General features: G+C 39.0%; 1 protein-coding gene across 13 annotated transcripts in view; it reads right to left on the bottom strand.

Annotated features, from left to right (window-relative positions):
- Positions 1 to 22,476, bottom strand: part of Ate1 (arginyltransferase 1) — a 143,620-nt gene that overhangs the window by 21,186 nt on the left and 99,958 nt on the right. For 7 of the 13 annotated variants that reach the window (XR_013428855.1, XM_078025612.1, XM_078027883.1 and 4 more), the window contains one exon: positions 11,336 to 11,456. The exons of the other annotated variants lie outside the window; for them this stretch is intronic. Coding sequence is in view for 6 of the 7 variants with exons in the window: in XM_078025612.1 (XP_077881738.1) it covers positions 11,336 to 11,456 (121 nt within the window). In the remaining variant the exon portion in view is untranslated. The remainder of the gene's footprint in view (positions 1 to 11,335; positions 11,457 to 22,476) is intronic. 13 annotated transcript variants of the gene reach the window in all.

Genomic DNA, 22,476 nt, shown 5'->3' with positions numbered 1-22,476 from the left:
TTGAAAGACTTCTATACTGAAAGTAAGATAATTGTCATTCAAACCTTTAAAAAGAAAGAAGAGTTGTTACTTAAACTGATTGTCATTTTAATGAACTGAATACTAGTTTCTAAAACTAAAGGAAACCTTGGAATCTTTCCTGAAAATAAAAGCCATTCACATGTGTGCCAAAATTCCACAATTAACACTTAGTACTACTTTTACCCCACAAATTTGAAAAGTTATGTCTTTAAAAGCTGATATAAGTCAGTATCTTTTTTTTCCTTTTTTAAAAATTTGTTCTTTTTAGATATATATGACAGTGGAGTGTATTTTGACATATTATACATACAGAGAGTATAACATATTCTAATTGGGGTCCCATTCTTTTGCTTGTACATGATGTGGAGTTTCACTGGTGGTGAAAAACCATTGTCTTTCAAACTGCAGGTTGAGATCTTCAGGTGTATTGTAAAGTCAATTTAGTGAACCAAGAACAGAAAAGAAAATGGGGTACATCATATTTAATGAGGTAAATATTATGAAACTGGTTTCAACTTTATATATATGCATATATATACATAATACTTGCTCAGATGCACAGGTACAAATACTGTGTAGTAGGTAGAGAGCTAAAAATGTATTTCTTTCCGAGGTTGTGGTTAGATAGCCCTATCAATCCAAAATTTTCTTTTTCTAAACAAATAAAATCTGGAGCTGGGGATAAGACTCAGTGGTGGAATGAGGTCTAGCAAGCATGAGGCCTTGTTCAGTCCCCAGTACTGTACCCACCCCCAAAATTCTAGTATTTATTCTCTATAATATACCGACACAAAGGAGGTGCTTTATTCTACACTTACATTCATTTGGGATTGGTAGCATTAGAGCTATTGTTCCTTTAGGCTGTGGAAGAAGCAGGACTTTTGACCCACTCTACCACTTTTGACTATAAGGTCCTTGGCTTAGCATCTGGATGGCCATCTTAAGTGACAGCCGCCATTTTAAGAAAATTTTGCTTTCCCACCCAAGGGAGTGTCTGAGAAAGGCTCACAACTCCCTCATACCACTCACATTAGGACCTGCCAGGCTCTAATCCCTGGGCCTGCCCATGAAAGTCCTGAACCCCAGGCCTGTTTTGCCTCTCTCTGTCTATGGAGAGATACGCCTTTATTTGTCAGCTCTGACAAATACACTCTCATGTGTACCTCTGCCTGGTCTCTGTCTTTCATTTCTCGCTCGCCCATCTCCCGGTTCCTCGCTTTCCTTTCACTGACTTACTAGCAAGGCCTGGCAATCAGCTCTACCTCCAGCCCTTTCCAAGCTACTTCCACAAACCTGCTCACATCTCCTACCCCAGACGTCCCTCTTCAGAAGCACCGACATCAATGGAAGAGAAAAGGCATTGGGTGAGAAAGCTCTCAGCTACCACACCAGTACTCCCTCTCCCCTTGCACTTCACTTTCCCTCATCCTCCCCGATGGGAAGAACCGTTCTTATTTGAGGCTATCTTCCCACCTGCGCTCTTGGTCTAGACCCCAAGGAACTGATCTCCCCTTCTCTTTAATTTTAAATTAAAATTTAAAATTCCTTCCCCTGACCCACATCAGCTTCTGAAAATGCTCAAACCTTTCCCCTGCTTCCTCCATCAGTTAACCTTTCCAGCCAGTGCCTCCAAAACCCAATTTCATGATGGTCCCTTTCTTCGATTCCACTCCATTTTAGGCTACTACTCCACTTCCACCAAAACTAAAATAGGTCTTTGCCGAGACATTCAACAGCTGCTTCTCTGCACAATCTGTCCTTGATTCTTGAAATGCTTCCTGTGGCTTTCTTGACCCCACACTCAGCTCTTTTTACCTCCCTGGCCCCTAATTTGGCTCTTCTTCATCCACTCAACCTTCCCCGCTGGGCTTCCCCAGGTCTTGCTCTGCTCCTATTCACTCTTAAGGCTCCTACTCAAGTGCCAAAGCCCCCCAAGATCTGTGTCTCCTTCCTGGCTCTTTCACTGGAGTTTCAGACCAACAAGTCCAACTGCCTCCACACCTTCTGGGGGTCTCCCCCACTGTGATGTCCACAGTGGACTTGCTCTTCTTCTCTACTCTGCCTAACCTGCCTTCCTCCCCTGTTGCTCACTTTAGAAAAGACAGCACAGTCACTGAGTTGGGGTCAGATCCTACGCAACTGCCTTGATAACTCTCCCTGCCCTGTCACTGTCCCTGATTAACCACCAGCCCTGTGGATTTCCCTGCCAAATATCTCTTGCATCTACCCTGTCCCTGCCACCTCCCATTGTCACTGCCCCAGTCCAGACTACTAACATTTTTGGCTTACTATATACCATACGCACCCCTCCCTTAAATGGTCTCCCTACCTCTGGTTTTAACAAATTGCCATTTATTTTCCACAAAGTGGAAGAGGAATGACAAACTTGATGTCTTCCAGTGCTTTACACAATTTTCACAGCCTTCCCTTACTTTCAAGAGAAAAACCCACAATCCTTACCATGATCTGCAAAGCCCTCCATTGTCCCACTGCCCCTCCCCTCCCTCTCCCAGGAGGCTGTGGGCCACCAGGCCTTCTCACCTGCTCTGCTCGGCTGCCTGCAGCACTGGCAGTCCCTTCTGTTGCTATTTTAACCTAGGCCACTTCATCCAAGCAGCTTTCCCTGATCTGCACCCCACCCAAACTGGACTGTGGACCCTCCCATGGGGATTGCTTCTTCTGTTTATTTATTTATTTATTTTGACATGATACTGTTAAGTCAGAGGGGGCCTTCCCTTCCCCCCCCCTTCCTCAATGGCAATGAGCAGGGACTTTCCACCTGGCTGAGGAGACCCTAAATGGCCAACCACAAGCTGACATGGCAATGGGACCCCCAACCACCCAGGTTCCACCAGCTGAAGCAATCGCCCCGTCAACAGCCCTGACCAACCCTCAATAGACACGATCCCCCTAAACTCGGCTCCGCCAACCTACTGTCGGTAGCTGCAATTTAGATGGCCTCAGCCCTCCTACCTCCAGCTGTCCTTGCCTTTCCCACACGAGACTGATTCTTATTCCACTTACTATATTTGCTTAATAATTCTGTCTCCTCCACTAGATTCTCTGAGAGCTGGAATCTCCCATTATAAAATGTAATACTGAGAGAAACAAGCATGCATTGAGCAAATGCTCTCATGAACTCTTCGAATGCCTGTTTCTAACTCTTGGCTGGCTCTCTCTCAATGCCAGCTTTTTTCTTCCCTCAGGTTTTCAGTCTTTATCCACTGGCCTCAGGCACTTGCTAAACCAGTCTGCACTTTTTAGGTCTTAGATGCCTCTTGGGCATTGCCGCTCCTCCCTTGGCCTCACCTCTGACTCACACCCAATGCTGCTGTGCAGGTCTGTGGAGGACAGGCAAGGGCAGCCTCTCTCGCTTCCTGCCGCTCTGAGGCAGCAGCTGTACACATGCAGGAGCCTGCTCTGCATTTGTGCACTGGCACAATGAAGGTGCAGAGGTGTTAACACCCAGTGGACAACCACCAGCCAGTGAAAAGCAGACACCACAGACAAGCACTCTTCCCGGGTCCCTCATGCAGCCTGTTCTGAGGTGTGCACCACAAGGGGTCTCAGAAGGTTTGAGCTCTAGTTCTTAGAGTGGTGGCCGCACAGTGACACATCCTGCTGTTGTCCTTTCCTCCTTTCCTGTTTCTCTCCAGCTATTTCCTCTTCCTTTTCCTTGGGACTATTTCCCCAATAAATTACCTGAATGCAAACCAACACTTGAGGATTTGCTTTTATAAAGGAACTAGGTTAAGACAGGCTCTCTAACACTAAAAGTATTCAGAATTTTATTTTTATTTTTATTTTTATAGGGGTTAGTAAAGTGAATAAATTATTTTCCTACTGTCAACAAACCCTTCCTTCCTATTTTCAGACAGCTTTCTTTTTTTTTTTCCCTTTTGGTGGTGCTGGGGGTTAAACCCAGGGCCTTGTGCATGTGAGGCAAGCACTCTACCAACTGAGCTTTACCCCAGCCAACCCTCAGATTTCATTTCAGTCCACAGAAACATAAATTAATCTAATTTAGGCTTGGAAAATATATTTCTTATAAGAATAGGAATTTTACCCCTGTTGTTGTATTTACATTAAAAACATTTTGCTAGCATCACATAAAAGAATATTCATAAAATAAACAGACTTTCTCATACCTTCATGTTAAAGCTTGTTTATTTTTCTGAAAACAGACTAAATCTTAACATCCACAGAAGATAATCAAAACAGTTTTAAAATACCTTGCAGAAAACCGTGGAGATTCCACTCTTAGACTGAAGTTGTGTGTGAATCAGTCAAGAACCCTGTGGGTCAACTCTTCCACCCCCAGGAGACACTGTGGGGAACATCTAGCAATGCAGATTCCATCAAGCACCAGGGCCTTTCAGAATTTGTCTCAACCTAACCTTTCATGTTTTGTTACTATAAAGCCACAGTTACACTGAGAACATTTATAAGTTACAAGGTAGGAAAATGTTCAAATAGCTGCAGATTTTGGACTGATGAAAAGATTCATGATATCCTGGGGTACTGTCTTTTGCCTCCTTCTTTATTTAATGTTTAATTACTCCAGTTATCAGAGATGGCAGAATTTATAAGCTCAGAAAAATTTTAAATTCTCTACTTTTGTCGATGTCTCATAAAATCAAACACATTAAAAAAACACTTCATATTTTTTAAAATAGGATAAATGGGGATTATTAATATTTACAAAATTTTAATATTTTCTGGGTACTAGAAAATTTTTTACTTCCATTAACAAATAATATCCTTGTGAAGTAGTTTACAGACCTTCTCAAAAAGTTTAAAAAAATCTAGATGAAACTATTGTAAGCACTTTGTTATCATTATCAATAATAGTAATCTTATTTTTATGTAAAATTATCTGAAACAAACATCCTAAGGCTCAGATACTTCAATGTACACTCCACCTATAACATTTGAAGCTCAGAATCCAGACGTCATAAAGCTCCCTAATGTGCAAAGTGCCCCCAGCACTCCAGAGTCCTGTAGGCATCACAGGAAAGACTAAGGCACTCTTGTTTCACACCTTGGCATCTCTAGAAACCCGCCTGCATCTTACAACTGACAGGTCATAGTCTAATTGGCAGCCCTCTTTCTTAGGGGCAGGTAAAATACTGGACTAAAGAAGAAGATGTCTTAAATTCAATAAACTATCATAGTTCAGCCAGCATTTCTGGACAACTCACTCTTCATATAAAACATGTGAGTTTCTCAAACAAACAAACAAAGCAGCACTACTATAAGGTGCCACACAGTAGAACCAGGTAGGAACCAACATTTATAGACATGTTCAAAGCATCACAGTATTTTTGAGCTATCTGAATGATACTGAAAGGATTTTTATTATTTATTGCAGGATTACTTAAGTACAATTACAAACTGGGTGACTGTAAAAGGAATTGCTCTTTTGAATTTTTAAAAATGTATTCCACAAGGAAAGAGAAAGGGATCAGAGAAATATTTTGTTAGTAGCTCAATGGAAATTTTAAGTCTGCATTTCAAGAAACATTTCAGCCTATCACTGCCCAGGTTCTAACAAGCTTCAGTTGCTGGCCTGCTGCTCATGCACGGCTTACTGAGCAAAGGCTGGCTGGTAAAAATTTTTAAAATAGCATATTTTTAAAATTCTCTGCAAGACTGGTGTTAGAACACTCTTAAAAATAGTCTCTGACAGCTGTTGAAGTTTACCTTAATATGTCTTCATTTTCACATTTTTAAGTAAAAAATACAAATAGTAAAATGTTATGACACTAAGTCATTGGTACAAATATTGTAGGAAAGATTTCTGTTGTTATTCCTTAGTGTCCTCACTAAAAGACAGTGTGAACTAGAGAAATCTAGTGTCTAGTTTTAATATTGGGAGTCACATTATTAGGATCTCTCTTGGCAGGGTGTTGGTTCTAAGACCCCATGCACACCAAACTCCCTTAAGTCCCTTATATAAAATGGCACAGTATTTGCACATCACCTACGTTCGACTTCTTGTACACTTTAAATCATATCCAGATTATTTAAAACACCTGGTACAATGTAGAGGCTAAGTAAATAGTTGTTAAACTATATCGTTTAGGGAATAATGACAAGAAAGGGTCTCTGTATGTTCAGCAGTTCAGCACAATTTTCTTTCCTGAATATTTCTGACTCATGGTTGGGTGAATTCATGGATATGGAAAGCTGACTATGTACTAAATTTTGGGCAAGTTAGTATATCTTTGAAAAGGAAATAAAGAATTTTAAAAAGATACGAAGAGGGGAGTAAAAAAGAGAGGGGAGTAAACTGAAAAAAAAACCAGGATACTATAATATTGTTCACTTTTCACATCAACACACACTCTCAAGATTCACCAAATTTCTAGGATATTTTCTTTTTCTTTCTTTCTTTTGGATGCCTTTTTCTTTTATGTTATGTAGCTACTTCCAATCACGTCCATCTTTATAGACAACAAAGAATATGTGTTAAAGTATGCAGCAAACAACAGTATTCATTTTGTAATTTTGAGCAGTTCAACTGTGAATGCAAATTTGAAAATAATTTCACCCACTGAAATATAAAAAGAATAACAGTTGACTTCTGCATCTAAAATTATAAGGAAGACATTGCCCACTTGGTCATTAATCATCACTGAAGCACATTTTTTAGAGACCCTGAGGAGTTTTAGTAAACCTGCTTTCTTACTAGGCATTGTTTCCCAGTGATCCACACCATACTGGCCTGGTCTACTGTTCATAGGGACCATCAACACAGCATTCAGGAAGTGAGGCAGGCTTGGAGAAACAGGAAGCAAACAAGGCCCCATTGCTTTTGGAGTATGGTTCTTCCACACTGTCAAGGACAGAGTGGGATGGGCTTTTTATGTGGATAGATGCTAGAAAAAGTGCAGAAGTACAGGAAAAAACACCAGGGAACAATGCTCTATTCCAAGGGGGAATGGAGCAGAGAAAGAAAGGAGAGGCCCCCTTTGAAACAACAGAAAATAACACAGATTATAGCCTCAGAGCTTCCAGGGATCAAACTAGGAATAAACTTCTTTATACGGGTTTAAATTTTCAGCAACTGTTGGGGAGAGAGGTAAGGTGTCTTAGACATATCTATTCTGGGAAAATGCATAAGGTACTCAGTTAAAATTATGCACTGTTATTTTTATAATTAAATTTTGAAAGCTTTATTAATAACATATATGACTTTACTAATAATATATATATATATATATAATATATATGACTCCAGTTATATTTAAGAGAAATTAGAAAATATCTTGCAAACATTTCAAAGTATGTATAGAAGAGAACAAAATCTAGACTAATCTGTGGTAAAATGTATATACTCCTGTAATTATAAGTAGAAAGAGAAGAAAAATTATTCTATTTAGTCCTACTGAAATGAATACTAAGTACTATACTTATAAAAATCATAGGGTAATAGTTGCATAAAAATTACCTTTTATCCTGTGATAAAAACAAATTTTAGCAGTAATTGAGCAACAAATACCGGGGTGGGGGGTGTCAATGACAAATGTTCTGAAGATAAAGTGAGTAACTTCAGGCAAACCAGGATGGTGTTTGGGAAACAGGAAAGGCTTGGTAATTTTTTTTTTCATATCTGGAACCAAGATTTTGATACCAGTGACAAATGGTACACTGACATACATCACGTGTCAAATCAGGCTCTAAAACCAACTCCAGTGCATACAGGCTGCCCTTCCAATGGTGCTTCTCCATGAAACTGCTATATCAAGGTGCTTTTGTTTGTGAAAGAACAAATTAACAGCCAAATAGTTTTTACCTCACCAAAAATATTTTTATCTTATCAAAAGTGAAGTAACTCCAGGTATTAAGTAAAAACAACAAAAGTATGCAGCATGAATTTTGTTTTTTTGTTTTTTTTCTAAATACACATGTATACACAGGACAAAAGGACTGGAGAGTATGAAAAATATCAAGAGACTGTGGTTCATTTTACCTTTCTCTCAAGTAGTTTTATACATTCCTATTAGGGATCCCAGTAAATATTTTTCAAAATGTAATTCAAGCAAAAAAGGAAGATATAACTGTGATGTAGAAATTTTAAAATCTAGTCATAATCAACTATCAATTTAAAAAAATCAAACACTTAAAAGTCATTTGAGGGGCTGCGGTTATGGCTCAGCGGTGAAGCACTTGCCCTGCATGTGTAAGGCACTGGGTTTGATCCTCAGCACCATATAAAAATTAATAAATAAAATAAAGGCATTGTGTCTATTTATAACTAAAAAATATAAATAAAATTTTTTTTTTTTAAAAAAAAAGTCATTTGAGAAACTTTTGAACTCCTTTCTTTGGAATAGGTAAAAGTCCTGAACTGAAAACAACACACCTATTTATGAAAAGATGGATTTCTTTAGAATTTTTTAAAGTTACTTTAGTTTGTCAACATCCCCTCATTGTATCACAAAGCAATAAATACAAAAGGATTTTGTACTGTCACACAGACTTGGCTGAGTAAATAACCACAGAACCCAAACTTTTCAGAGAGGAAGGTGGAGGGGGCATGGGCCGGAGCCAGGGAATCTAGAGGCTAACCCCAGCCCAGAAGAGGGAGAGAGTGGGACTCTTTTAAAACCGGCCCCTGAAGCACCTTGAAGCCTCAGTTTGTCTTACAGAGGCCAACGGTCATTAGCTGTGCCTTTTGTAGAGAACTGAACTAGAGAACATCTGGGAGATATAAGACATAGTGAAAAAAGTACCATGCCAACCAGCAACAGCACCTTGCGGAGCTCTTGTTGTTTGCATTAGAGTTTGGAAACAGTAAAACTGGCCCAGAGAAAAGGAGAGCTCCTCACAGGCTGCCATTTAAGCCTCCGATGACCATGTTTCACAGCAGGCGTCATACACTCCAGCATGTAGCTGCATTTTAATTTCCTAAAACCACAGGACATGAGTCTGCTTTCAAAAAGTGTCTGGGCTGTGACATTCAATACTGATAAAACTGTACAGTTTCTCTGTTGAAAGTTTCAAAGTCTCAACATATGGAAAGGATCCTTATTTTCTTCGAAGCACTATTCTCGAAGATATTTACTGTGTTTTGTAAATAAATTCTAAACAATGACTGCCATGAGTAATGTAACTTACTAGGTCATAGCAAAGAACATGCTATGTATTGGGCTCTCACCAGGGCATCATGTGTTCATGACAAAGAGCAATTTGAGACTTTAGTTCTTTGCCGTGAAGTGCTCATTAACACTTATTTTGGAATATAATTTAAAAATCTGTTGAGTAAATGTTTACTTGCACACCCACCCAGTGCATGGAAGTTATTCAGTCAGACTCTCAACTTCATAAAACATGGAGAACTTGTGATCTTTTAAATCTCCAAGTATTATATAATAAAAGCAACCTTTAAAACAGATTAAAAAGAAAAGCGGGTAAAACTGTCTCCTAAATCTGGGAGTTAGAAACAAATTTAAGATCAAGATGCTGTTCAGTTGCAAGGAATTTGTAAACTTCACATATGCCTATGCGGTAATTCACCAAGATGGTCAGCACTTTCCCCATGGAGGATCTAGCTCCAACCTGACCTGGAGAAAAGCTGTGGGGGGCTTCTGTGGTTTGTGGGGGGTGGGAGAAAAGTGGGTTCATATATGCTTTTCTGTATAACACTATCGCCTCTGGCTCTGACTCCAAAAATGATTGGAAATTGAATGCTTGTGAGCTATAGATCTGTGTGATCAACGAGGTGTATGTTTACTTAGAATAAACCATCCTATTCTGCTTAGTAATTTAAGGCATAGGAACTTAATAAAAACCTGGTTAAACTATAAAATATAAATATCTGGAAAGCCTGGAGTCAACCCCGATGCCTGGCACATGAGTCAGCAGAGCCCCAGGCCACTCCTCACCAGATCCAGATTGTAAGGTATCACACCATGGATTATGAGTGCTACTCTGGCTTTCATAACAGCTTTTCCAGGAGCGTTTTTTTTTTTTTTTTTTGGTACGAGAAATACCAACTTTTGGGAAAAAAAATGCACACCTTAGAGCTGAAAGAAATCACTACATTTCTTTCCTTGCTCCTTTTATGTTCCCTTTGATTCTATCCATTTGCCTCTTCCCCTTGGCCAGGCTTTGCATTTTTTTCCTTCCTTTTAAGATCATGGGTGGCTGGGACAAAAAAAAAATGTGTTCTTAAGAAGTATGTCAGGCAACTCTGTGGTGGATTTATTAGGACTCAGAGCTCAATGAAGCACACATGGCACATCAGCAATGTGGGGAGGACATGCTGTGGATGGAGGGCAATCCATTCCAAGAGTACCAACTCATACTGCTTAGCAGAGTCACACTTGAGTGCCCTGGGCATCAGAAAGAGCCCATTTAAAACCGATAGTGGACTCAAGACTAGGAGGAGGTAAGCAGAATCACACATTTTCCCAGAAAGAAGGTACACAGCAAATGAGAGTAAATGCAGACAGAAGCCTGGGTACACATGGGGTGCAGTATTCTAACTTGTGTGACTGCCTCTGAAACAACACTGGTGGGAGTGACTCTCACATGCTGGTCTTAATTTAACCCTCATGATAGCTCAAAGGTAGGTCCTAGACATTAATATTAAGGGTCAGAAATCTGAGGCCAGGGAGATGTTTTGTTTTCATGGTGCTAGGGAGGGAACTCAGGGCCTCACAGGTGCCAGGCAAAAGCTCTGCCACAAAGCCACACCCCGGCATTCAGGGAAGTTTCATGCCGTACACCAGGTGGTGGTAAAGACAGAATCTGAACCTAGCCAGTCTAACTCCAGGGCCACCCTTTTAGTGTCTGCACATCTAGTACAGACTAACATCCCAGGGGAACAACGGGAAGCACACATGGCTGGGGCTGCACTAGGCAGAAAAAGAGGGGACAGGAAAGGAGACAAGAAGTCAAGAAAGCATTGTCACAAAGCCCCACAGCTTGTTTGCTACAGTGATACCATTCTACAGTTCCATCAGGCTAATCAGTCAACATCTTCTCTATACTGTCCACATAATCAATCTAATGGTAAGCTTTCATGTATGTGGTGGCTGCAAGATAAATGGATAATGATGTCGAACCTCACAGCGTGCAAAAACTCATCCAGTGGAAAGCGAGGGCTGTCAGTGGCAAAAATCCCGTTAGCTTTCTGAATTTTTGCGGAACTGTGAGATGTCTGCCCCATCTTACACATGTGTGCACATGTACTCATGTACACTCTTCAGTATGTAAAGCAACCTAATCTCTGGACAGAGCCACAGCCACGCACATGGAATGTGAAAAAGTCAACAACCCCCAGCTAAGCTTGGCCGCAGTGTACCTGCTTCAGGGTCCTGGTTGAAACGGCAGTACTTGGAGTTTTCCAGGGAAGGCAGGCACTGCTCAATGGGAATCCAAACATATGTCTCAGGACACAACAAATCAGAAGGCCTGTACTGACCCTGCAGGGAAGGGAAGAAAAATAGCACAGGCATTACTAATGGCCACCCCAGAGCAGCAGGAGAGGTCTGAATGGCAAAGACACAATCAACCGAGGGTCTCAGGGTAGAGCACTTGCCTAGTATGTGCAAGGCCCTGGGTCCCATTCCCAGTATCACAGGAGGGGAAAAAAGCAACCAGAAGCAGCTGCACTATAGATGCCTCGACCCCTTGAGAACATGCACTTCCGCATCTCGAGCACACACCTGTGACTTTCGGCTCCCTGAGCTGTCTTTTGTGAGGTAGTGGACACTAGAGGACTGTATAGACATTTTCCAAAATGGAAGAACTTCACTGTCCTTAAGCACACATTTTTTAATTTATAGACTCAGCTGATAATAATAATATTCATTCTGTTATAATGTATTAAAAATACTTATCAACATACTTCTATAAATAATCTAAACTAATACATATATAGTAAGAAATTTTTAAAACAATAGACATTTCAGGGAAACATCTATGATAATTCCATAAACTTTCTTCAAAAATTTTATTTTAGAAAAATAATTTGTATATTTATAACTCAATTATGTACCCTAAATCTAAAAACAAAACTATACAATACATGTTTGGGGAAAAATAATCATTCACTAATGGGTAATATGATAGTTAACAGAAAATGAAGCAAATTATGTGAAAGCATTCATTGAAAAATTTCAGAAATATCAACACTTTATGTTCTTTGAGCTTAAATAAAATTTCAAATGTCTATTCTCTATTAAAATTCAAAATTCACGAAGTATGATATGTCAAGAGCTTTGTAATGTTGTGAACAACCAATAAAAATAAATAAATAAAATAAAATAAAATTCAAAATTCATATAGTGATTAAAATCTAGAGTAGTGTTTTTCAAACTATTTTGCTATAACTTACGGAAAGAAATACATTTTACATTACTTCTTAACTTAAACATATTCAAGTATAAAACTAGAATAAAATGATTTCACACCCAATGCTTATCCATGTTACATTCTATTCTATTTTCATTTTTTTTAAAAAAATGATCCTTTGGAACCACTAAAAGTGCTCCCACAGCAGTAAAGATTGTGAAAATCGCCTCCGCAAAGCCTGACGGGCTGAAGGGCTCCACATCTCCAACAGTGAGCTGAGTCAGCCCAGAGGCGAGCACCACGCCCCACCACCACTCAGGGCAGTCAGAGGCTAAGCCAGAGGGAGGCTATCCACAGCAGAAGGTGAAACAGAGGCGGGGAGAGGGCTCCAGGACAACGGAATTTTATTGGAGACTTAAAAGGAATGAGAATAATAACATGGAGATCTGCCAAGCCACAGATAACCAAGGAACAGAAAAGAGCAGGTTGCTACAGCAATGGAAAATGAGGCTAGGACCAGATTCTGGAGCCTCAAGTGTGCTTTGGACTAATTTCTTCTAGAAGAAATGGAAGGCTTGCTGGCTGACAGAGTAGGCTTTACTACTACATTTCAACAGTAGCAGGTGCAGGATGAAGACCAGAAATTGAGACTCCAGTCTTCGCTTTCCTGGGGTGCTCACCGCCTTGTTGATGCCTTCCCACCCAACAGCAGTTAAGAGCCACCTGAAAGGGTCAGTTCCAGGTGATCTACTCCCCTGGTAAACTCTTAGAACTCACAACAAGATTACTTAAAAATAAATGCATAATGAAAAAGTATAATAAAGCCAGACACTCCACTGCCTCTCCATCTTATCAAAAACAATCAATTCCATTCCCTTTTGTTATGGTTTGGATATGAGGCGTCCCCCAAAATCTCATGGGTGAGAAAATGCAAGAAGGTTCAGGGGGGAATGACTGAGTTGTGAGAGTCTTAACCCAATCAGTGAATTAATCCCTTATGGGATTAAGTGAGTGGTAACTAGAGGCAGATGGGGTGTAGCTGGAGGAAGTGGTTAATTGGGGGCATGGCTATGGGGTAACATTTTGATTCTGGAGCTAGAGTCTCTCTTTCTGCTTCTTGATCACCATGTGAGCTGCTTTCCTCTGCCACCCTCTCCCACCATGATGTTTAGCCTCACACCAAGCTCCAAGAACTGGAGCCAGCCTTCTCTGGACTAAGACCTCTGAAACCGAGAGCCCTCAAATAAACTTTTCCTCCCCTACAGATGTGTTGGTCAGATCTTTAGTCACAGCAGCGAAAAAACTGACCTTTCTTACTGAAAGCAACTCCACTCTCCATTGATTCAGAAACAATTTTACTGGGGGGAAGGGACAGTATGAGGTGAAACTCTCCATAAGATTAAATCAGAAAATATAGACAACAGGAGTTCTAAATCTTTCTTCTTTTCTGATTCAGATCATTTGAAAAGTCTAATGGGGAAAAAAAATGCTAAAAGGCTAAAGACATCAAACTTCTAGGTAAAAGAAAGGAGTAAATTTTTTTGACCGTGCAATATACAAAGATTTTTTCAGAAGACGGGGAAAAAGGAAAAAAAAAACTGATGAGTTATACTTCATAAAAATTGCATAATATTCAAAGATGTTATAAAGAAAAGAGTCAAGTCAAAGAAGGGAGAAAATTCAAAACAAACAGTAGACAACAGAGTCATACCCAGAACTAAGAATTTCAACCAATCAACTTTTTAAATTACTTAAAAACTTTGTCAAAGATATACAAATGCCTAACCAGCACATAAAAGATGTACAAAACAAAACTGTGACAAGTTACGATTGCGGCTCTTACTAAAGTGACTAAAAATTTAAAAGATGGAATAATGAAAGTTTGGCAAGAATTTAGACTACCTAGAACATAGCTATTGTAGGTTTAAAACAGAAGCCATTTGATAAAATGCAAATATTCATGAGTGTATCTAGGATAAATTCTCTGAATTGGTAATTTGGTTAAAGAATTTTACTTTTATCAATGACAAATGATTTTACATACAAGGTGTGCCATTTTACATCACCACCAGCAATGTTATGTATCCAGGTGCCGATTTCCCCCACATCCTTACCAAGACTGTACACTTCCAAAACTTTTAATCTCTGCCAGTCTGAACAATGGCATTTCACTGGTTTTAATTTGCATTACATTCTTTCCCTAAATGCAAAGAATTTGCCATTCCCGGTTCCATAAAATTGGCCCATTGTGCTGTTAGATTGCTGATCTTTTTTAATTAATTGAAAAACAATCTTTACATAGTAAAGAAATTAACCTTTTTACTTTATAAAATTCATTTTACATATTCCCTAGTTTATATGTCTTTTTATACTATGTGTCATACTTTTTGCCACATGGAAATTTGACATGTCAATTTTATCATTTTTTAAAAATGGCTTCTGGGTTTTTGCACAATAATTAAAAAGGCTACACTTGTTTAGAGTTTTAAAAAATATACTAGAAAATAATTTTTCTAGTATTTTTATGGTTTCAAAATTTTACATTATATTTATGCTCCATCTGGAATTTATTTTGGTATAGGTTATAAGGAAAAGATCCAACCTAATTTCTTTCAGATGCTTCCTCAGTACCCTCACCATCGTTTTTTTTTTTTTTTAATATTTATTTATTTATTTATTTTTTAGTTTTCGCCGGACTCAACATCTTTGTTGGTATGTGGTGCTGAGGATCAAACCTGGGCCGCACGCATGCCAGGCGAGCGCGCTACCGCTTGAGCCACATCCCCAGCCCTCACCATCGTTTTTTGAACAATCTTCATTTCCTTCCCTCACTTAAAATGCCTCTTTGAGAACTTGCTAAAATTTTGTATGTTGTGAAGTCTTTTCTGGACTTCAATCTAGTCATGTGCCAGTGCCACACAGTTTTATATAGTAAGGCTCTGTCTTATATTTTAATCTCTGGATACATCTGATTGCCTCTCATCACTCTTCCTTTGCAGAATATGCTGGCTCTTTTTGCTTAATTATTATAGGATTTCATATTTGGCCCACATGAGTAAAGAAATAGAAATAAAAATGGAGTGGCTTCTTCTTTTTTTTTTTTTTAAACCGGGAATTGAACCCAGGGGTGTTTAACCACTGAGTCACATCCCCAGCCCTTTTAAATATTTTATCTAGAAACAGGATCTCACTAAGTTGCTTGGGGCCTTCCTAAGTTGCTAAGGTTGGCTTTGAACTTGCAATCCTCCTGCCTCAGCCTCCTGAACCTCTGAGATTATAGACATTGTGCCACTGCCCTGGTTGGAATGGCATTCTTTTTTTTTTTTTTTTTTAAGAGGCTGATGCCCTCACAGTGAAGCATCAAGTCTTTTTTTTTTTTTTTAAAGAGAGAATGAGAGAGGAGAGAGAGAGAATTTTTAATATTTATTAGTTCTCGGCGGACACAACATCTTTGTTGGTATGTGGTGCTGAGGATCGAACCCGGGCTGCACGCATGCCAGGCGAGCGAGCTACCGCTTGAGCCACATCCCCAGCCCCGGCATTCTTGATATTATAATGACAGTATACAAATTATAGAATACCAAGAACATCTAGTGAAAAAAAAAAAAGTGTATCATCTTAAGTTAAAAAAAAAAAAAAACGAAGAAACCCCCAAATTGTACAAATGATACCATTTTCTAACTCAAGGTGGGAGTAAATGCTAACTGGCTAACACATGGCAAATATTAGAGGTGGTGGTGGTCAGGCAGGCCTAAACTTGGGAGTCCTGCTGGTTGAAACAGACCCAGTTTCCCTGTAAACATACTCCATGCAGATATGTGGATTCAACAACAGTCACAGGATTTACTGTCAATAGTACTGACAATAAATAATAACAATGAGTACTCAATGAATCCTCACTATTGACAGGCACTAGGTGCTGATCAGAAAAAGATGGATGAATGCATGCCTCTGGAAAATTCTCAGTCCAATGAAGGGACAGGGCTGTGCCAAGAGGAAGCATAAACAGGAATGTGCAGAGTATGGCCCATGCCACAATTCAAAGCTCATGTCCTCTGAAGGGAAGGCAATGTTAGCTCACACAACCAGCAAGACACTGGCTTATCTCACTAAAAGATCATAAATGATAATCATAAATGATAATCATAAATCATTCTGACTTCTGCTCAAGTGATTTCAAATTTTTCGTTAGGCTAAAACATTATTTTCTGCCAAAGTATAAGCTCATTTGAGTACTTCAACTATTCTCCCAAGCCATTAAAGATGCAGAAATTCATAAACTGAACTACTTTAAAATGTATGCTTTCTAAATCAAGCTGACTGAGGAGTTAAAGGCACAAGTAGAAAGTGCAGGGGTCTGAAAGCTGCCCTGCTCTGTGTGCTGTAGGCAGATGAGAAATGTCTGTAGGAAGAATGTAATTACCTGTGGATTTGGACATACTTTCCTTTGGTAAGAAAGAAAAATATTTAATCAACCTCTAAGAACATTCATTCAGATTGGAACAGCGAGGTAAAAGATTCTTTCCTACAGTGGTAGCTTTTTGTAAATAAAAATCTAAGTTACCACAGACTTCTGAAGTACTCAAAATTCTGAAAACATGACTAGTCCAACAGGGCTTACTTCCAACTGCGTAGGGAGTTCTTTCAATGTGATGTACAACTTAGAAGATCAGTTCTAGACATCCTCGGAGCCTCCTCACCGCCCACCCCCCAGCAAGAACAAAGTGGGCCTTACTAAGAAGGGCACCTCGGGCAGGTACCATTAAGGGCAGCCTAGTTCAAGACATGTTGCCTGCAAAGTTAAGAGTTAGTTTTAAAAAGTCCTGAAAATAGAAGACAGAACGCCTAATTTTCATTAGTATTTTAAAAAATCGGTAAGAAACAGACGCACAATTCAAAGCCTTCAAAGGGAACTAACTGGAGCAAATCCTGTGATTTATAACTTCACCAATCTGCCATAACATCTACAACTGTTTATAAACTGTTTGGAACTGGAAAACAGAATAAAAATAAAGAAAACAAACTGACAAAGTGCCTCTATATTATGAGTTGCCAAAGAAGAGTCAATGTTCTACTCAAAGTATGGCTATAGGACCCAATGGCTTCCTCTCTAATGAAAAATCACTTACACTATTTGTACTTACACTACATCTCCCCACTAAGAAAAAATTTAAATATGGTTACATAATATCTCAATCAATTTTGCTAAGTTGCACAGAATAAAAGTCTAGGAAATGCCAAAGTTAAATCTAAAACATTGAAAGAAAAAAGCCCAAAGCCCTAGCTGAACAAATTTCCTGCTCTGTTTCTATTAGAAAAGACTGTGTATCCCGGAAAAGGAGATGGTACAATTTTGGTTTTGGTCAATGGAATGAACAAAGACATTCTTCTCACTTGCATGCTTCAGACCATAATTTGAAAAGCATTACCATATTGATTTAATTTTCTACTCTATAAAAAAAATCACAAAATAAATTATGTGGAAAATATCTTACTTTAGCAAAACACAATAGTCTAAATTCAGTCTAAAAACTACAGTCATTTTGATAGCCAGACACTAAAAACATCTATCACATCTTATAGAATAACAATAAATACAAGTATCTAAAGAGTTTGTAGAGGATGTATGTACATGGAAAGATTTGATTTCAAAATCAGTAACAATTTCAGCAAAGATACTTTAATGAATATCTTTTACTTCTAATGAAAACAAAGCAAACAACACTTAGAGATTTTCCCCAGTTACAATGTATCTAGTTAAAAATATGAATTTTTCAAGAGCAAAATTATATTAATGATGTGGAGAAAAAATAAAAAATGGCTCTAGCAAACCCTGGCAGTCAATTTTTTTTTTTGGCAATGATTTTTATGATGTATTTCCTATACTGTAAAAGTCACTTTTTAAAGTTCACATTTCAGTCTTTCATTATATTTCAAGGCTGTGCCACCGTCATCACTACATAATTACATAACACATTCATCATTCCCCAAAAGCAACCCCACACTCATCCCCAAGCCACTCCCCATTCTAAGGGCCCTTGATCTATTAGCAATCTATTTCAAAATGGAGTATCTCCTCAAATTGCCATGCTTCCTATTTGAGTCTAAGAATAAAGACAGGACACAGCCTATAAGACCCCAGGTGACACAGGCCCACGTCACCTTTCTGGCCTAGTTTCCTATAACTTCCCCTTTCTCTGCCATGCCACTTTGGCCCCCACACTGGCTTCCTGCATCTCCTGGAATAAGCCATGCCAGTTCCCACCTCAGGGCTTCTCCAGGCTGCTCTCTTCTGGTCTTAGAGGTATCCCCTAACACTGTCATCTACTTAAGTTTTGCTCAGTCACATTCTCAGGGAAACCACCTATCCTCCCTATTTTTCTTCCACAGAGCTTATCAACTTTGAGTGTCTTTTAATTCCCTGTTCATTTACATCTATATGAGACTCTTGTTAAAATGCAGCTAGGAGTTTGCTTACTAACGTGTTCCAAAACCTGTTTAGAAAATAACTGGGTGAATGGGCAGGGAGCTGGCACTGCTCTCCACCTGCGCCCTTTCTCCATCCTCTCCCCAAACACAGCAATGTTACTGTGTATCTCCTGCCTTGCACCAATCCATCCATCTGCAGTGGCCACACTCGTATCAGTGGTACAGCTTCCTATTGCTATTGTGTGAGCAGTTCTCAACCCTTGGGAATTATCACCAAATGCTAAAACTGCAAGTACATTATTATGAGAGGGTCTACAAGAGTTGCTGACATTAAAAAGGGATTTTCATACTCAAGATGATTAGAAATGAGCTACTTGTGTCCATTTAATTCTCTTTTCCCCCCACAAAGCTGAAAACATTTTTTTTTCACTGGCATATGTTCTCAAAAGGAGCACAGCCATTCAGGTTACATTTCACTAAAAAAACCAACTTGAGAAATGTCCTCTTCTGTTGGCAGAGCTGAGCAGTACCATCTTGGTTGGTAATCCTTAACAATGATGATTTCTCCCTGTGTTTGTTAGGAACCCAGTCCTCCTAATAATTCTTTGTATCATAGGAATTACATCCTGTAATAAGGGGGGAATGAAAACAGATGTTATTTCTATTGTGTGGATAAAACAATATCATTCATAGTAGTGATGAATTCTAAACTTCCGATTCCCTTTCTCACACCATATCTAAATCAAAAAATACTATTATTTAAAGTATTTGCATAATAAATTCGGAAAAATCCTAAGAAATCACTGCTTAGTTAGAAATGCACTGGGACTGTGCCTGGCATCTAGGATCAGTGCATGAAATGGCCTTGGGAGGTGCTCACCATCAGTCAGGGTCCAGAAGGAGGTAATGGTGCCCTGGTAGTTTCCACAGCCACAGGAGAATTCAGACGACTGCACAAAGTGCTGGGGAGGTGACAAGAACAAGAGGACCAAACCCAAGCTGCTTATGGAACTCAAAGGTCAAAGAATCATCTTCTTCTGTGACAGCAGTAAAGATCCCTCTGCAATGCACTGCCAAGGCTGAGCAGCATTGTGTTTGGGAAAAACAGGCACCAACAGCAAGTGCTGGTGCAAGACCCCACAGCTGTCTCCCTTCTGAGCTCCCAAATCACGCCATCAAAACTTCATCAAACAGGAGATGAAAAGGCAAATGACAGTGTCATCTTTACAGCTAATATGTGGTCCAGCAACTACACAGCTTCGGGAGGCTTCATGTGGCCTCGAGGCTTCACAGTTTGGGGGGGGCTTCAATGACACGTTATCTTCAGCTTTATATTCAAAATGTTAATGTCAGATTAGTTCTAAAGAGTAACTCTATCTTCTCCCTGAACAAATGCCAATTTCCATAAATTCAAATTTATTACCAGTTAAGTATTTTTCCTCTTAATACAGAATGATATATTTGAAGTAATTCACGAAATGATTCATCTAAAATCGGTATTATCTGGAGAAATATTATGGAACCCAAGGTTTTTAAAATGCACTGTGGTTCCTCTTATCTTCTTAAATCTCCTGTCTTACTAGATTTCCATCAAAGTGCTTCTTACAGCTGAATGTACAACTGATCAGAAATAAAAGATTTACTATTTACATTATAAAGGAAAACACCCTAGAAAAATCCTGAAAAAAAAAAAAACACTGAAATGACTAACCATCCACTCTTTGATTACAGTAAATCCAGAAATACATTATTTTAATCTTTAAAGGGCTTTCACATCTTTTAAGTCATTTTTTTTCCTTCTTTGGCCATGATAAATATGAAGAAACATGTGAACCCTATGTATTCAGGACTACGTGCGTTTGCTGGGCTGACAGAGAAGAATTCCCTTTGAATATTACATCTTTCTTTGTATAAGTTTAAACATCACAAATTAGAAGTTATTTCTTTAATTAAAGTATTTGAGACTGTTATTTTTTCTCAAAAAAAATCTGAGAAAAGTAAAGAAATGCTTTCATATGATATTCACCCAAGTTAGCATTCTTGGCTCTTAATTGGAAACATCTGGAGATGGGCTTGGCAGATTGCAATAAAACTGAAGTTACCAATTCACACCCTGCCATTTTGAGGGTATTTTGTTTTTACAGTTTTCAAATCAAAACCAAACGGACTTTCCTTTGAACTCTGGTCCTGAACCAAAGATCTTTATGAGATTTCACTCTCAAGAATACTTTATAAATATTTTGTAAAACAGGAAGGTTTTCATGAGTATTTGAAACAAGGTAAACCTGCAAGTTGTTTTAGAAGTTCAAGTCAAATTAAAATGTGAGTACACCAAAATGACAAAATTATTTCAACATACATATACCCACCTCCCCACAGAGAATACCATAAGCAGGGAACAAAAAAGAGATTAACTAGACATTTAAGTCTTGTGTCAGGCAAAGTTGATATCAGTGTTGTTTCCCACAATAAACATACTGATTTTACTAAAACCGACTGCTTAAAGAGAAGCTCTCACACGACCTAAAGGAAAATAGTTCAAAACAATCCATTAAAGTGGGCTGCGGCCCCAGAGAAAGTCAGAGTAAGGGCTTATTAGATCCAGTCCTTTCCCTGAAAGACAACACCAATGGAATCCCATCCGCGGAGTGCGAGGCAGACCCCTTGCTCCTGATTTCATTACGTAAACAGAGACTGACTTTATCCGTCCCCAAGAGAGCGCTTCAGAAGTAACTCTAGCTGCTCTGTTTTCAAAAACTGTGTTTGGGTTGTGCCACGCTCAGCTGGCGAGGTGAGCCAAGACCAGTCAAGACAAAGGGCCTAAACATCTGAATCCATTTGCGTTCCCCAAACTCTGAACACCAACAGATGTCCTCCATGTGCGCCACGCTAAGCTTTGAAAATTTAAAAATACATATTTTCTCCACTGACAAACAGAAAGTGATGGTATTCTGTGTTTCTTTAATTAAAATCCAAGGGTTCTCAAAGGCTCCAGGACTTACTTTAAAGCTTCTTTAAGACTGAGCTATTTATTTTACTATTGGCAAATAATGGAGAATAAAGATTCTAATTCAGTTTTAATCACAATCTTTGCTTTTATTTTGGAAACCCTGAGTTAATCTTTTTTTCTTCTAGAAAACACAAAGAAAGCTTGTGAAGAAAAGATTCAGGGAGTCAACTTACAGCCCAAATTTAACTTCAAACTGAAGGGTCATAAGTTGAAAGGATGAAAAACACTAGAATGAAAGACGAAGGCAGAGAAATAATACACAGAGAAAAAGAAAACCCAAGCTGCCTCAGTTTCTGTTGGAGAGTGCACATGCACATGCACATGGAGAGTCATACACGTGTACATATGGATGTGATGTTCACTATGTTGATGAGATGGTTCAGTTTGGGTGTTTGTTTTTTCAGCCTATAGTTTAGAAAATAGCACTGAGAGGCCTTGGTTCTGCCACTACCTGAATGGAGGCCACCTGTACCTGGACGACAGTGAGGGGCTGGTTCCAACCTTGATGCTGGAATCCATCTCCCATTGCCACCAGACTGAGCCGATAGATACTACTGAAACCGTTTACTGGCTCTGCAGTATCTACTGTCTACCCAGGAGGATCTCTTTCTAAAGTAAAAATATTTCATAGGCTTTAAACGATGTGGTTGTAATTTTAGGTATAGCTGATAAAAAATTACACAAGAAAAAAAGACACCCCACATCCAATA

This window comes from Ictidomys tridecemlineatus, chromosome 1 (assembly GCF_052094955.1).
Source record: "Ictidomys tridecemlineatus isolate mIctTri1 chromosome 1, mIctTri1.hap1, whole genome shotgun sequence".
In the NCBI taxonomy this organism is placed as follows: Eukaryota; Metazoa; Chordata; class Mammalia; order Rodentia; family Sciuridae; genus Ictidomys; species Ictidomys tridecemlineatus.
This window is presented reverse-complemented; position numbering and strand designations above follow the sequence as displayed.